The sequence below is a fragment of the Mya arenaria genome, chromosome 3, assembly GCF_026914265.1.
Source record: "Mya arenaria isolate MELC-2E11 chromosome 3, ASM2691426v1".
Classification (NCBI taxonomy): Eukaryota; Metazoa; Mollusca; class Bivalvia; order Myida; family Myidae; genus Mya; species Mya arenaria.
The window spans coordinates 30,564,618-30,579,492 of NC_069124.1; the positions used below are offsets into that span (position 1 = coordinate 30,564,618).

The following is a 14,875-nucleotide window of genomic DNA, read 5'->3' on the forward strand; positions in this document are numbered from 1 at the left end:
CAAAAAGAAGTAGTACGATATCATGTATATATATAGACACGGGCCGATAAACTAATACATATTTTAGGTCCGTGATATACGTAGGCGATACCATCTTTTTCTGAGGTGTCTGTAATCAGAACTTCATACCGGCCTTATTCAAACAAAAAGTCCGAATATGGACATCTTAGATATATGTATGATACCCGAAGTGTTTGCTAATTGACCGATGTTTACATAGATTTGAATTTTATTGCGAGATATGTATCAAACCCGAAACCTTCTTTGTTGCATCTGATATTATCATATCCACTGATACAGGTGGATTCTAATTTCTGAAGCCCGAGGGTCCCACTTTGGGGTGTCCAACATCTGAACAATCTTGTAATAAGGGGCAATAAAACACAAGTAGGGGGAACTACCGTGTATATTAGACCTATACGTACATTATCTTGCCCAATTAAAATGATTTATTACCAGATAAATTGACTGTTACGAAATCATGCACTTTATCTAATAGTGGTTTTATTGTTTCTTACATTTCTAGAGATAGTGCTTTATGACACACGCGAGTCTTAATTGGACACAATAATTTCTCTCAGTAGTTTAGAGATTTAGATAGGCCTAGAAAACTATGACAAATATTTCCTTTTTCTACACAAAATATTAATGCTCGTTGGTTTGAGAATCAAATATTTTAATGGGTTTACCACTCAGTCCCGTGGTTTTATGTATGTGTGAGGGTCGGTGAGGAGGGATGGGGTGTGTCGGTATGGGGGTGGGGGGGGGGGGTAAGGGGGGGAGAGAGGTCGCTGGGGGACTTTAAGTAAGAACAAAGAAATTGTATTTTTCTTTCAATTTCCCCATTTCATTTTTTTTTTGAACACCCACAATGGCTGCAAATCTGCGTCCACTGGTATTTCCCCGAAACAAGTCAATAAACTAAACGAGTTTTGGAAAATGAAGCGGTCAAGCTATATAGCCATAATCTAAGTAGATGTTTATACATTGTTGAACAGGTGTATTGCAATAAGATGATACCTATATTGTGAGAAATGACACTAATACCACCATATATGCATAAACTATCACAACATGCACGCCGGTAAATCAATTGCCGTGTCATCGCCGTCAAATACGCGTAAAATCAACCACCTTACGTTACTCTGTAGCAATAGAGATTCTGACGTGAACAGCGCCAAGGGCCAAAGTTTGAGAAAACAGAATGATCTAATACACTTCATTGTTTTAACCAAGAGTGATAGTTATTGGCCTTAATTTTGAAGTCGATATTAGTATTGTTCAGGATAGATTTAATGGAAATCTTGGAATTTTGACAACTGAGGGTGCTTGTCGAACGTTTTTTGTCATCAGTATCGACCACTGTCACTGTGGGCCTCGATAACCATTTATTTAAACATAAAAATGTAGGCTGATATCAAAAAAATAATTAACAAACATTAGTCATTCATATTTTTATGAAATGATGACTGTCACCAAGAAGTTAAAATATTATATGACTACATTTACATATTTTATTTTTTGGATTCATCGTCGTCGTCGTCGTCGCCGCCGCCCCCCCCCCCACCACAACCACCACCACCATCACCACCACCACCATCATCATCATCATCATCATCATCATCATCATCATCACCACCACCTCCAACACCACCATAGCAAAGTGTTTTTAACATTAACAGATGTATATATGTATTCAATAAAAAAGTAAAAAAAGAGCTTTTTCAGTAGGACTAATAGTGGTCCCAGATATTATTAAGTTATTACAGAATATGTGACTTGATATGACTTAACTTAAGACATTTAGTAAGGAAATGACATAAGACGTTTTATGATTATTATTTCCCATGTGTCTGAGATATGTCATATTTTGACTATTAAAATGTATTTTTTTGTTATCATTAGTCATTCTTATTTGAATAACTGTCCGTCTTGTGCAAACAAAATAAACATCTGATCCTAAATAGTTCTACTAATTCAATTAAGTATTTTGGCACTGTACAATTTATATGGTATTGGGGAATTTTATAGACAATTTATAAAGTCTTTGTTCTCTTGTTGTTTTAACCTCGGCCAGTTGTTTTTAAAAATTACTTTTAATTTTAATAATTTATTCGAGCATAAAATATCGCATTAATATTTAACGACGTTAAACAATATCCGAAAAGAAAATAGCCCATAGGCTGGCCTTTTTTCACGCTTCGATTTCCACTGACCAATCGGAAATCGCCGTCACGCCTGACGAAGCGCTCTGAGCAATACCGGTCGCTATATTGTACCAAGTTTTTCGGCTACTGACATTATACCTTTAACTATTCGTAGAGCAGTTCTGTGACTTTGCTGTATTTGTTGGAATATTATTCAAGTATTCACTGTGTCTACTGGATTATATTATACTAACAAGATTTGTCACCCTGCGTGGCTGTGAACGTGTTTAAAGATATTGAGAATTGATATCTCTGTGTTTTGGACCTTTGACAATATCCTTTTCGCATGAGGATTAATAACATAGCCAGTGTTATAGATAGACTATAGATTTAGTGATAGGTTTAAGAAAACCTCATTAGCGGGCATAAAGAATTCTATTGTATTAACTTATAGAAAGAAGACACTACTTTGTTATCATTTATATAGAAATAGCTGAAGTGCTTGATACTTAAGAAAACCACTGACCTATTGACATTGCAGTTTAAGGTGCACGGGAAAAATTGATTGAAAAATTCCTAAACTTAAGAAGTGTTCATTCATAAAAACAGAATTTCGTTATTTAAGAACTTTACTTGTGACAGTTAAGCGCGATGGATCGTCTTATCGTGCTCGTGTGTTGTGTGGTTACGTGTTTTGTGCCGGTTACCCGTGCTTCATGGTGGTAAGTTATTATTTTGTTTATTATAAATAATCATTTAGTATATATTACATAACTTCATTGTAATTCATGCATTTATATTTTAATTTTAAGTTGTTTTATATGATTGTCATAAAACTTAATACGTTAAAAGCAGGACTGGTGTTTATAAATCATATTAAGTCGATTTCCTAAGTGTTTATTGTCAATTTAAAAGATATTTATACGCGCGGGCGTGATTTTAATTTAAGTGTGTATTTTCAATAACATCAATGAAGTATTTCAGCTATAAATAGTAAGTTGTATCATTTGATCAGGGAGATACATTACTTAAAAAATTGACTGAAATTTGGAAATGACTTGATATGTTTTATGAATGCAGGCCCTTATTTATTAAATTATACCTGACGCTGATTTTATCATAGTTGATTTAAGAAATGATAAATCTCTATTTATTTTGAAAATGTATTTTTTTTTTGATAATTGGTAGCTAGACTGCGCTATGCTCACGGACTCTTTACGCCCAGGATATTTCGTTATAAACAACTATTGTCAAACCATTATTTTCATAATTAATAATCATTTGATACTTAACATCAAAGAAACTTTTGGGGTAAATCGTAGTCACTTGTTAATTCGTTCCAAATGGAGTATTTGTAACACCATTCTGATTGAAGGTGGAAAACATGTTGGCAGTTTGTACAATGCTAATTAAATTAGGAAATGCAAGGAACCGCATGTTACTTTACACCTTTGCCACAAATATTTGGCCAAAGATTTTTTCACGTAATAAAATATTCATTACTCCTCAAAAACAACATGTGTGTTGTAATTTAGAGATACGGCTGAAAGAATGTTCTTTGTCTGTCCCATCAAGCCGAACTTAAACATAAATTAAATTATGAATTTGATAGCCTTAAAATGTCTGAGAAATTTTAAGCGATCTTAAGAGCATACAGTTTCTGCAGTAACATTTTGACCTTTATCAAAAAAACACCAATACATGTGCTTTGTTACAAGCTTGAATATTAACAGACATTTTAGCTGGAGATAGCCTGGACCATTATGAGACTATAACTGTCTACGCTTTATCAAGAAACACGCGGTTATTTCACATATAATTAAGACTTTTATGAATTTCTTCGAATATTGCAATTATAGATATAAATGCCAAAACTTTAACCAAACATTTATTGCCTTGTGACATGTCATTAAATAATTAAAGCTTCTATCATAATTATGTATCATGAGATTTTTTTTAAACCTTTACTTAAGGGACTTTTATTATTTTTGTAGAGGCCGATTTAATTTTAATTATTTCTGTGTAATGTGAAAAATAATTTGTATTTTGAAGTTTAAATAAAAGATTCATTGTTAATAATTATTTAAAACTTTGGCACTAGGTATTTTCTCACAAGAGTGTCCCTTTAAGCCATTAAAACATTTTAGAATTTTCCGTGAGAACGGACACACGTCAGTACGAAGTCCCTATAGAAGTCTTAAGACAGTTCATACCCACCTATCAGACATTGACGTTAATCCTTTGTCCTTTAATCCACCGGCCTTTGGCTTAACAGCTTCGTGAAAGATCCTTTTAGCAATGTATGGAGCTGTCTCCTGGTATTATACTTAAATCTAAAGGGTTCCTTTATTTTCACAATCAGGCCTCTGATAAGTTAATACAACTAGGATTAGTAGGGAGTTGCGATATTTGGCGACTTATTTAGCGTAATGGTGCAAAATTTAGTTCCCTGAAGAATCACAAAGGTAGTGAAACTTATACAGTTTGTTTTGGTTGATTAGTGCTGATACGAGTTTCATCTCAAAGAAATGATCCAATGTTTCCGAAACAGGCGTGTATATTAGCGAGATATAGCGATATATTGACCTCTCAGTGGTCCTTTGTCGGAAATAATATAGCTAGACGAGGCTACTATATCTCGGACTTTGTTTGAAGAAGAGCCTTTACATTGCCAATTATTACTAACTTGTATTTGTTTAGGGAAGCGGTCATTCTCAGCAACTGTTACATTGCTATAAAGGAATTTTCAAACTGACTTCATCTCAAGTTTAGTATCTTCCAATACTTAAGTAAGATTTAGAAAATACGACTCCGTCAAGGTTAAGTAAGATATAACTGATGTAAAAATACAACTTTTCTCAATACGGGCATTAAAATATGCTGGTTTTTGTTTTTACATGTAGCTTTCAAATTGTCGAATCCTGCGCATGAAATAGTGTTTTAATCTTAAACCCACCGTATACCACGTACCGGATACCAACGTCTAACTCATTACGTAACGCTACGTTTCATTCGATGATGGGTACTCGCGGGTTTTCGACAGTTCTGGGCAAGTATCTATAGTTTAATAACCGCAAAAAATGTTACTGTTTTAACATATGTTCTTTTAAACGTTTTTTTAAGTTTGATCGGCCGCACTTCAGAACTCGACTCATACCACGTACTCATATTATTACCGCCCACTTGAAGCATAAAAGAACCTATTTTGACAATGAATTACGCTCGGAGTTCCAGCGCCGTCCTCTGTGAAGTGTTTTAAGTAAATTTCCTCAAACTTCGTGTTTCTTGTCCTTTATATCCCGACAACTTCAAAGCGAAATGCAAATTGAAAAACAAATAAATATTATTATAGGGTATTCAGCCAATATTTGTTTTGATAAAAGTTAATAATATCGTATTGCACGAATGAAGAGTTGGTTATTATAAATGTGTGGATTTTTTTGTTAGGGTTTTCTCGTGCATTTTTATTATGCTAAATCACTCAGCCATTCTATACGTTTATTTTTGTATCTTACGTCTAAATAGATTACAATTAGTAAATCAGCAAATTATTTTTTAAAATAAGAAATACATCGTTCGCTGTTTTTGATGTGCGTTCGTGTTGCAGAAAATAGATTATTGAGAAGCAGGGAATCGGTAATCAAGCTTTTGAAAGAACTATCATTTTCTCCTTAAAGTTAACCAATTATGGTAAAATGAGAAAAATGTCATACGGTGAAAAAGAGCGGATTAAATGATCCCTATTTGCATGGGTGCAAGTTTTCAGTATTGATACTGAATTCAGTATTTTGGAAAATATTTATCCTATATAATGTATTGTAAAAATGGCATTTCCCTATGTAAATACCCTATTTTCAGTATTTTGAAAAATTCAAACTTTCACCCATGTATTTGTAAAATTATTGAATATTATGTGATGAACGAAAACTTCAGAAGCGTGCTATAGTTTCAAGATTATACTAAAGTCTTACATTCACAGTACACTTTCAAAACCGCACAAACTTTCCAGTACCAATGCACTGTCAGTCTCCACTTCCAAACACCTAAAATGGAAATAGTTATTCTTATTCGATACCCTCTTAATCCAGACCTGCTATTTTCAGGTCCACTTTTCATTCAAAAATCAATTATAGCTACTTATGCTTCCTTAAGGAAATTATTTCTGTATTAGACAATATTTGTATACTGACAAATGTCATGCAGCTACTTGGTGCATTGTTACAAGCTGGTGCGAACGTCAGAGAGTAAACTTTTACTTGAATGGTACTTAGGCTGTTCAATGTCAAGTCAAGTCACTATTTCACAAAGAACTTGCAAATATTTGTTCCTATCTTAAATTAGGGGCCTCCAAAAGAAAGTTGTTAGATTTGAAAGCCATTGAGTTGACATGTAAAATTTCAAGTATCTATTACGATCTGCAAGCACCTTCTTTTAGATTGAAGACACTCATTTTGCCTAGTCATTAGCAAAAAAATTCACCAATGTAAAAGAAAAATAGAAGAAAAAAATACGACAATAACATTATACGTAGTGAGATATTTTGTAGCAATGCTAATTCATTTATTGTAGAAAAAAACCACCCCGTCAGATCTCTACCTTATAATATATTCCAACAAATATCGTCATTTATTCTGTTGGAAATATGGCTTATCAGCACCGCGCTGTCTTTAACAGGGAATCACTTTTCGCTAATAGCCAATTATAAAAGAATATAGAACAGTTTTTGAAGGGGCAAAAAACTTGAAGTACTCAGGAGAACTGTTAAGCCATTTCGTTATTGATACAGAGTCTAATTTGACCGAAACAGCTTCTCCTCCGAGCAGACAATAGGAATTATTTCTTCAATTATCCCCTGAAGTTTTGGAAAACGTCAGTTCGGAAAGAACAGAATATTTACCCAGGAATGTCAGCCCTCGATTACAATTGTTTTATTTGAACTCGGCTCGATACATTATACAATCTATAAAAAAACCTGAACGTCTTTCAATGGTTCTATTCTTCAAGGAAAATGCTGTGCTATTTTAGTTTTTGTAATGGAAGAAGATTTTTTTCACTATTTATCCTGACGATATTATGTTTTGTTCAGAAATACTGCAAGAGTGCATGCGACTATATAATTGCTGATAAATAGCCATAACCTCAGCTTGGTACAACTAGTTTCAATCACAACATTTATTTTTTCCTGAAACCATTTTTTCTAAGACTTTGTTTTGTGTTGTAATCTCTTTTAAACATGATTTAATCCTTGGATTTATAGATAAAATGTCTCTTTGCAGGTATCTTGGCGTCCTGGGTACTTCCGGCGGTCTGTCTCGAGAGCAGCGTCAGATCAGCGACCCAGTGCAGGAGTGCGACAACTCGCCGTATCTGGAGCCCCGCCAGCGCGCCCTCTGTCAGAAGGAGACTCGTCTGATCAACGTGGTGGGAGCCGGGGCTTCTATGGGCATCGAGGAGTGCAAGCACCAGTTCCAGGGGCGCCGCTGGAACTGCACCACCTTCAACAACACTGACGTCTTCGGAAACGTCATCAATATCCGTAAGTTATAAAGGCTAGCTAATCTTTACCCGCACCCAACCAACCTTTGTATTAAAACACCGCCATTTTGGATACATATAGGCCAGATGCCCGTTTTTTCGTGCTATTTTATTGACTGAAAAAAGTACTCGAATTTGAGTGTTATTTAAATGAAAGATCAGAAGCTCGTTAGGTAGCTGATATAAAACCGAACTTTATGGTAAACGCACGTAAGCGTAAATTACATTGTATTATTTTCAGTCTGAACTTAATAAAAAGATTCAATTTCCTACATTTAAATAGTGTATAATTATTTATTAAATGGAAATGACAGATATTCGTCATATGTCTATATCTTGTGCTCCAAACTTAAAATTATATGTTTTTTTTAAACATTATATTTCACATGGTATGCTATGACATGAATAATTTGGATTCTATGTCTTAGTGAGAAAATCAACCAAAATGTTTCGAACGATTTCAAAATGTCTTGTTGAAACTTTATCAAAATGCAAAGATTTATTGAGCGGTCAGTAATCTGTATTCGTTAATATAGCACAAAGCCGATACGTACTAAAGCTAAGCCTTATCTGAGTAAACTCGCCATAGAGCAAAGAAACTTTCAGACACCGAGGCGTATTTCACTCGAATATTGTCTAGCTTATCATCTGTGTGATTTTGAGCCTAATGTAACTTATAACTTTCACCTTTTATGTTGACAAATATTTCTGGCACACTTGTTTTACAAGTTGACTATTTGTTCAAACATGTGGGTTAACATCATCTCATTTCTTACGATTAAAGAACATGATGTTTTAGGGACAATAAAGTGTGGCCGTGACGCGAATTTTTCAGTTCGGCAAACAAGGTCTTGTAATTAACCCGACAATAAAGACCCCACTTGAATGATCACAGGGAAAAATAAATGAAATTAATAGTCACCTTTTTGTAAGCTGTTCGCGCGTCTTCCTGAAATGAGAGGGAGGGTAAACATGTATACAAAATATAAAAATGGAGAACATATTTGACCAGACGCATACTTTAGCAAGTAATGAAACATTTTTTTTTTTACAATATTAACACATTTTATAAATTATCGCGACGGATAGTTCGTTTTAACAAGTTCAAGTTCGCTTATTTTCGTTAATATGTTGTTTTAAGTCCTATAAGAAATACAAGTCAATCCTCTTGAAAATGTCCATGCGATGAAATAGCTAAAATTTTATTTTCATTAGAAATTAGATTGACCACTCTTGTACGGGTTATTTCTCTGATTCATAATGCGACTGCCCACAAATAACATCAATATTTAATCATGGAATTGAACAGAGCGAAATTTTCGACTGATTGTTGTTCAGTTTGTTTCGTTTATTCCATTGAAATTACACTGCAAACTTAAAAGTAAGAAATCTTTTAGAAATTGACGAATGAAAAATTAAACATCAACTTTGAAGGAAAATAATTCTGACATATTTCTAGTGGCGACATCGCAACCCTGAAAACAGGTTGTTTTTCGAAAACTAACGAAAGAATAATACCTTAAAAGATAGAAAACAGACATGGCCACTTTTGATTGACAAATTGTTAATGAATTAGGGTTATAATAAGGATAAGATGGCATTTAACTGACACAGGCCGACCATCGTTTGAATGGCCTCGTATATCAAATGTATGCTGTCAATGGAAACATGATATATGTGCCATGAATACGTCTCCCTGTCCTCAGGAATTATAAGGAAATTTTAGACATCTCAATTAAATAAGTTGTAATTATTTGTCATTTCTGTCTCCGACATAGGAAATATATAGAAATAAAAAATGACCGAAACACATGATCTTTGACATTGTAAATAAACACGAAGAAGAAATAAACGCATAGCAAATTCAAGCATGTTCTTTAATAAATAAGTAATCGTATGTATACGTGTCCGGTTGTGAGTTTGGAGGGTTCAACCCCCTAAAGGACCCCTCCCCCCATGGCTATATTTCTAACCAACCATTTTGTTTATTTACAGAAAGCCGCGAGACCGCCTACATCTACGCCATCTCGTCCGCGGGGGTCATGTACAGCGTCACCCGTGCATGCGCACAGGGCTCTTTGGAAGGATGCGGCTGTGACGACAGCGTGCGCTCCGAGAGCACCGAGGGACAGTTCGAGTGGGGCGGCTGCTCCGAGAACCTCAAGTACGGCTCCAAGTTCGCGTCCGATTTCGTGGACAACAAGGACAAGGAGATGGACTCGTTCGCCCTCATGAACCTTTGGAACAACAAAGCTGGCAGACTGGTACGTGGATAAAGTCATTTGTTGCTTATAACGGTGTACCGGTTCCACTTGCCGCCTGTTAATAGTTTGAAAAGTATCGCAGCTATGAAGAATATTTAAGACATTGTTAGTACGCTCGGGACATCACAAGAAATATATCAACTTTACTTAAACACATACTTTTATTATATTATTGTGTATACACCCTTTTTGACATTGGTATAAATATATTATCAATTTCTGTTTTTAGGTGACGCGCAAGGAGGTTGACCTAGTCTGCAAGTGTCACGGAGTCTCCGGCTCCTGCTCCGTGAAGATCTGCTGGCGAAAGATGCGTCCCTTCCGGTCAGTCGGCAGCGTCCTCAAGGAGAAGTTCGACGGCGCCTCGCTCATGAAAGTCCACCGCCGTAAGAACAAGCTTCGCCCCGTCAGCAAGAACATGAAGCGCCCATCCAAGCAAGATCTCGTCTACCTCGAGAACTCCCCCGATTTCTGCGAGCCCAATCCGAAGAAGGGGTCACTCGGTACACGCGGCCGCCAGTGTGACAAGGACAGCTACGGTCTAGATGGGTGTAATCTCATGTGTTGCGGCCGGGGGTACTATACCGTGGTTAAGGAATTCACTGAAGATTGTGACTGTAAATTCTTTTGGTGTTGTCGGGTAGTTTGTAATAAATGTACTTTCACCAAGGAACTTAATTACTGCAACTGAGCAGACGACAATGTGTGACGTCACAATATTAAACAGTGAATTACCCATAATTCCGTTGTGTCGAAGAAAAACCGTCGGTGGCAGGAACGCTGTGTTGATCTGGCCCATGGCGCAACAATACACAGAAAATGACAGTTAATGTAGCGGGTAGTTTAACCCAATTACACCCAATGTGCTTCTTAATACCAAATAGACAGGGACTATTTTATAGTGCTTTCTTCCATTTGTGATATTCTAGTTTGTGGAAAAAGTAACTATAGGCAGCTTTGAAGCTTAAACTGTCCACAGAGACAGTTATTGACGTGACATAAAATTCTGCAATGTTACCTTGATATAAATAAATGTGAAGCATTTATAAATATTTGTCATAGTGTTTTATATGTGATCATTTGTCAACAATATTGTTATATGTATAGTATTTTATTGTTGAAATTGTTCCCAAAATTATTTGCTTTAACTTCCAAAAGAATGAATGAGTAACGGCTGTACTCGTTTGAAATGGCCCAGCTTAATAAGTTCGTGTGTGAAATAGCCCTAAATTAGTTTAGAAACGTGTTATTCTAGAGCAATAATTATTTGAGGGGTGCACCACAATTGATGGCCATTTGGAATACTTGAAGGAAAATTGCTGGTTGAAACACTATTAATTCCACAAATGGCAGTTAAAAATAGGTATTAGTGCTATATAACTACACAGTAACATGATTATTGTATATGAAGTTTTGAAAAAAAAGACCGAACTTGAAATTAATGCTTTTTGAGTATAATATAATTTCCTTATCACGGTAATTCACCACTATTTCACAAAATAAATTGTACATCAAAATAACAATAGCGGTTTACTTACAAGAACTTTGTAAATCTATTATATAGTTGTTATGTATATTTATTATATAGACATGTCACTTTAGGTTGTGTGTAATTGCAAATTACTTTGACCTAACGATATTATTTTGGTTAAAGAGTACATTTGCTGTAAATTGTATAGCAACTTTTCAACACCTATGTTCCATTTCTAGCAAAGGTGTGCTTTACAAATTAAGCCGTACAGCAACTGAATTCAACAATATCTGACGTGTTAAATTTGTTTTGAGAACAAATACAATTAATTCTTAAACAGCTGTAAAAATAGGCGCATTCTCTCTGACACTTTAGTGATACCGGCACCCACAAAAAAGAAGTCTTCCGGCTAAGAATTCCACCTGTTAACTTGAGGGCATTTCAGGTGAAAACATTCATTACTGACTTTTTAATTATTGTGTCAAACCTACATGCCAATTTCCTCCTCCCAATTATTACTGGATATATAAATATGCTCGAACATTTTGGAAAACAGTTCGAGATATTTTTTACACTCCGCGTCTTTATTTAAGTTTTTATATGACTGTCTGAGAAACTTAATGCAACATGTCACTTCTTAGACTAAATAGTATTTCAATAATTAAGTGTTTTATGTCAAACTAGTTAAAGCTTTTCTTTATTTGCTTGACAGTTGGCAGTTCGTTGTTGAAATGCGCATTTTTATTATCTTTGTACATAGTTCATATGTCTGTATTCTTTGTTAAATGTTATAAATATTGTGAAATGTAATTATTTATCATTAAAATTTAAGAACGATGCAAATAAAGAAGAAAACTTCATACATGTCTATTTGTCTTAACTTTAAAATCTTAATGACAATATCACTGACATATAGCAACTCTGTCAGAACTAGACAGCAGGGTTGATATAGATGGTGATCTATTGAATGGTGATGAGGATATTGACGACGACGACGATGATGATGATGATGATGATGATTATGATCATGATTCTGTCATGATGATGATGATGATGATGATGTGATGATGATAATGATGATATTGAGGAGAAGGAGGATGTCGATGATGGTGGTGGTGATAATGGTGGGGATGATGATGATGATGATGATGATGATGATGATGATGATGATGATGATGATGATGATGATGCAATATACAAGATACACGAATCTCTGTTTAAAGTCGGGTATGTGCTAACAAGAAACATTAGCTCCGACATGAATAACAGGCATACATAACAAATAAAAAATAACAATGAGCTTGTGACTTGGAAAGATGATGATGATGATGATGATGATGATGATGATGATGATGATGATGATGATGAGTTCTTTACCAAACCACACAAAGGCATAGTTAAAAAGTATTTTAAGAAGCCAACTCCAAGGTCACAGTAAAGTCAGATTTATAAAAGAGCTGTCGTGGGACAGCGCGCTCGATTTTTAGCCGCTTTTTAACTTGTTAGATGCTCGTCAATAATTGTGTGGAGTATAAAGGCAATGAAGGGTAAACTATCATATACCAAACATAGTCAAAGGTAATAACTCCGGAAATCTGTTGGTTATTGACCTAATCTTAGAGAAATGCCCGTGTACATTGTCACATAATTTGGGAAATATTCCAACAGCGAGCAAACGGCGCCTGGCCACCTCGTCGAATGTGATTACCTGAAAACGTACGTTAATAGGAAAGGCGGGGTAAAACTGAGTGGGTCACAATGGGTTCATACAAATAACCAGTCTCTGTGTGCGCGTGTCGTCGTGCACGTGAACTAGGGCAGGCTTCACAATGCGTACACTGTCCATCATCACCAGCTTCTGCTACTACTACTACTACTGCTGCTGCTACTGCTACTACTTCTTACCACTGCGATTCCCACCACCACCACTACCACTACCACCACCACAACCACCCCACCCCCACCCCACCACCATCATGACTACTACTACTACCACCACCACCACCACCACCACCACCACCACCACTACTACTACTACTACTACTACTACTACTTCTACTACAGCAACTAACCACCACCTACACCACTACCATTACTAGTAATACCAATTATTGAGAAATACACGAATTAAAACTTCGTAATAAATAACATTGTGGTAAATATATTATAAACTGTAAAGTACATAGCCTCAAATGACTGTTCCTAAAAATCAAGGAATGCTCAAGTTTTACCGGATATTAATAAACAAGAGGAATGGATTGCAGATCTGCATTATTTTATAAGCCCGTTGACAGTCTGCCTTTTTATCCGAGAAAATGGAATTCAATAAAGAAGCAATTATCTTGTCCGCAGAGACATATAATAACCAGTCGGATAACCTCCCTTGTTGATTCAGGCGAATATGGTCGGTCCAGTTAATTGCTTTTGCAGTGAGAGAACACTAATTTTGCCTGGTCAGTAAAACGGGGCCCCTAATTGATGGGTATGGTCATTCAACGATTGTTGTGGCGATGGCTTGTTTCTAAATTATTTGCTATGAAAGAAAGCATGGCCTTACTTAGACGGACATCCGCTAAAAGCATTTTATAATCTGCTACATAAATATTGTTTGGTATTTCATGCCCGCGCAGCGCCTAGTCTAAAATAATAGACGTGTTAAACGGAATTCATCTAATATATCAGAGATTGTAAAACTTGGGGGCTCTCACTCAGAACCATTCTTTTTTATTTGAATGTTGGCAGGGTTTTTTAGGGGTACTCTCCGAGGAAGTTCAACACGCTCAAGTCCAAAATTGTGCATTTTGGGCGTAGTTTTGATGACTCTATCTTCTATATTGAAATAAAAAGGCAGCTTGAGACGATTTCGGTTGTTTTTTTGGGTGGGGGGGCGGGGCGGCGTCCATGGATAGCTCCCTCCCCGTAGATCCATGCAGCGGTATGAATAATAATAGTTCTACTCCATATATATATATGTATATGTATACTTTGTACGGGGAAATCCCAGAAAACACATGCCGTTACGCTAAGTTGCCGCCTAATCGCACAAAAGACATTATAATGTGTGTTTTATTACGTACGGAAATATTTCTTTCATAAAACGTTCGTTTTTCGTGTTAAATAGATCAAACCTTTCCAAAAAACAACTGCGTTTGGGCTACAACATAGGTAACACGTGACTGATGCATTTAAAAAAAAAGTGATGCATTATCTAGTGGCCTGAAGATACAACGGCCTAACGACGTGAATTTAGAAGTCTAGAGGCATGGCGATTTGCGGCGTGAAGTTGGCGACCTGGAGGCCTAGTGGCCTAAAATTGAACACTATTTTAGACCAATTGCTAATGCGTTTTCTTGGAAAGCAATGATAAATTAATGTTTTTTTTATTTATAATTAAACATTCTTAAGAGATTTTCAACTTTTTTTCCAAAATAAAAATAAAATCACCAAGCATTCAAGCG

At 35.7% G+C, this 14,875-nt stretch overlaps 1 protein-coding gene across 1 annotated transcript; it reads left to right on the forward strand.

The window, feature by feature from the left end:
- Nucleotides 1–2,343: 2,343 nt before the first annotated feature.
- Nucleotides 2,344–12,277, forward strand: LOC128228335 (protein Wnt-4-like). The gene is made up of 4 exons (XM_052939594.1): nucleotides 2,344–2,869; nucleotides 7,424–7,683; nucleotides 9,678–9,946; nucleotides 10,176–12,277. The coding sequence occupies exons 1-4, from the start codon at nucleotides 2,799–2,801 to the stop codon at nucleotides 10,635–10,637; spliced, it is 1,062 nt and encodes a 353-aa protein (XP_052795554.1). The 5' UTR covers nucleotides 2,344–2,798; the 3' UTR covers nucleotides 10,638–12,277.
- The last annotated feature ends 2,598 nt before the right edge of the window (nucleotides 12,278–14,875 follow it).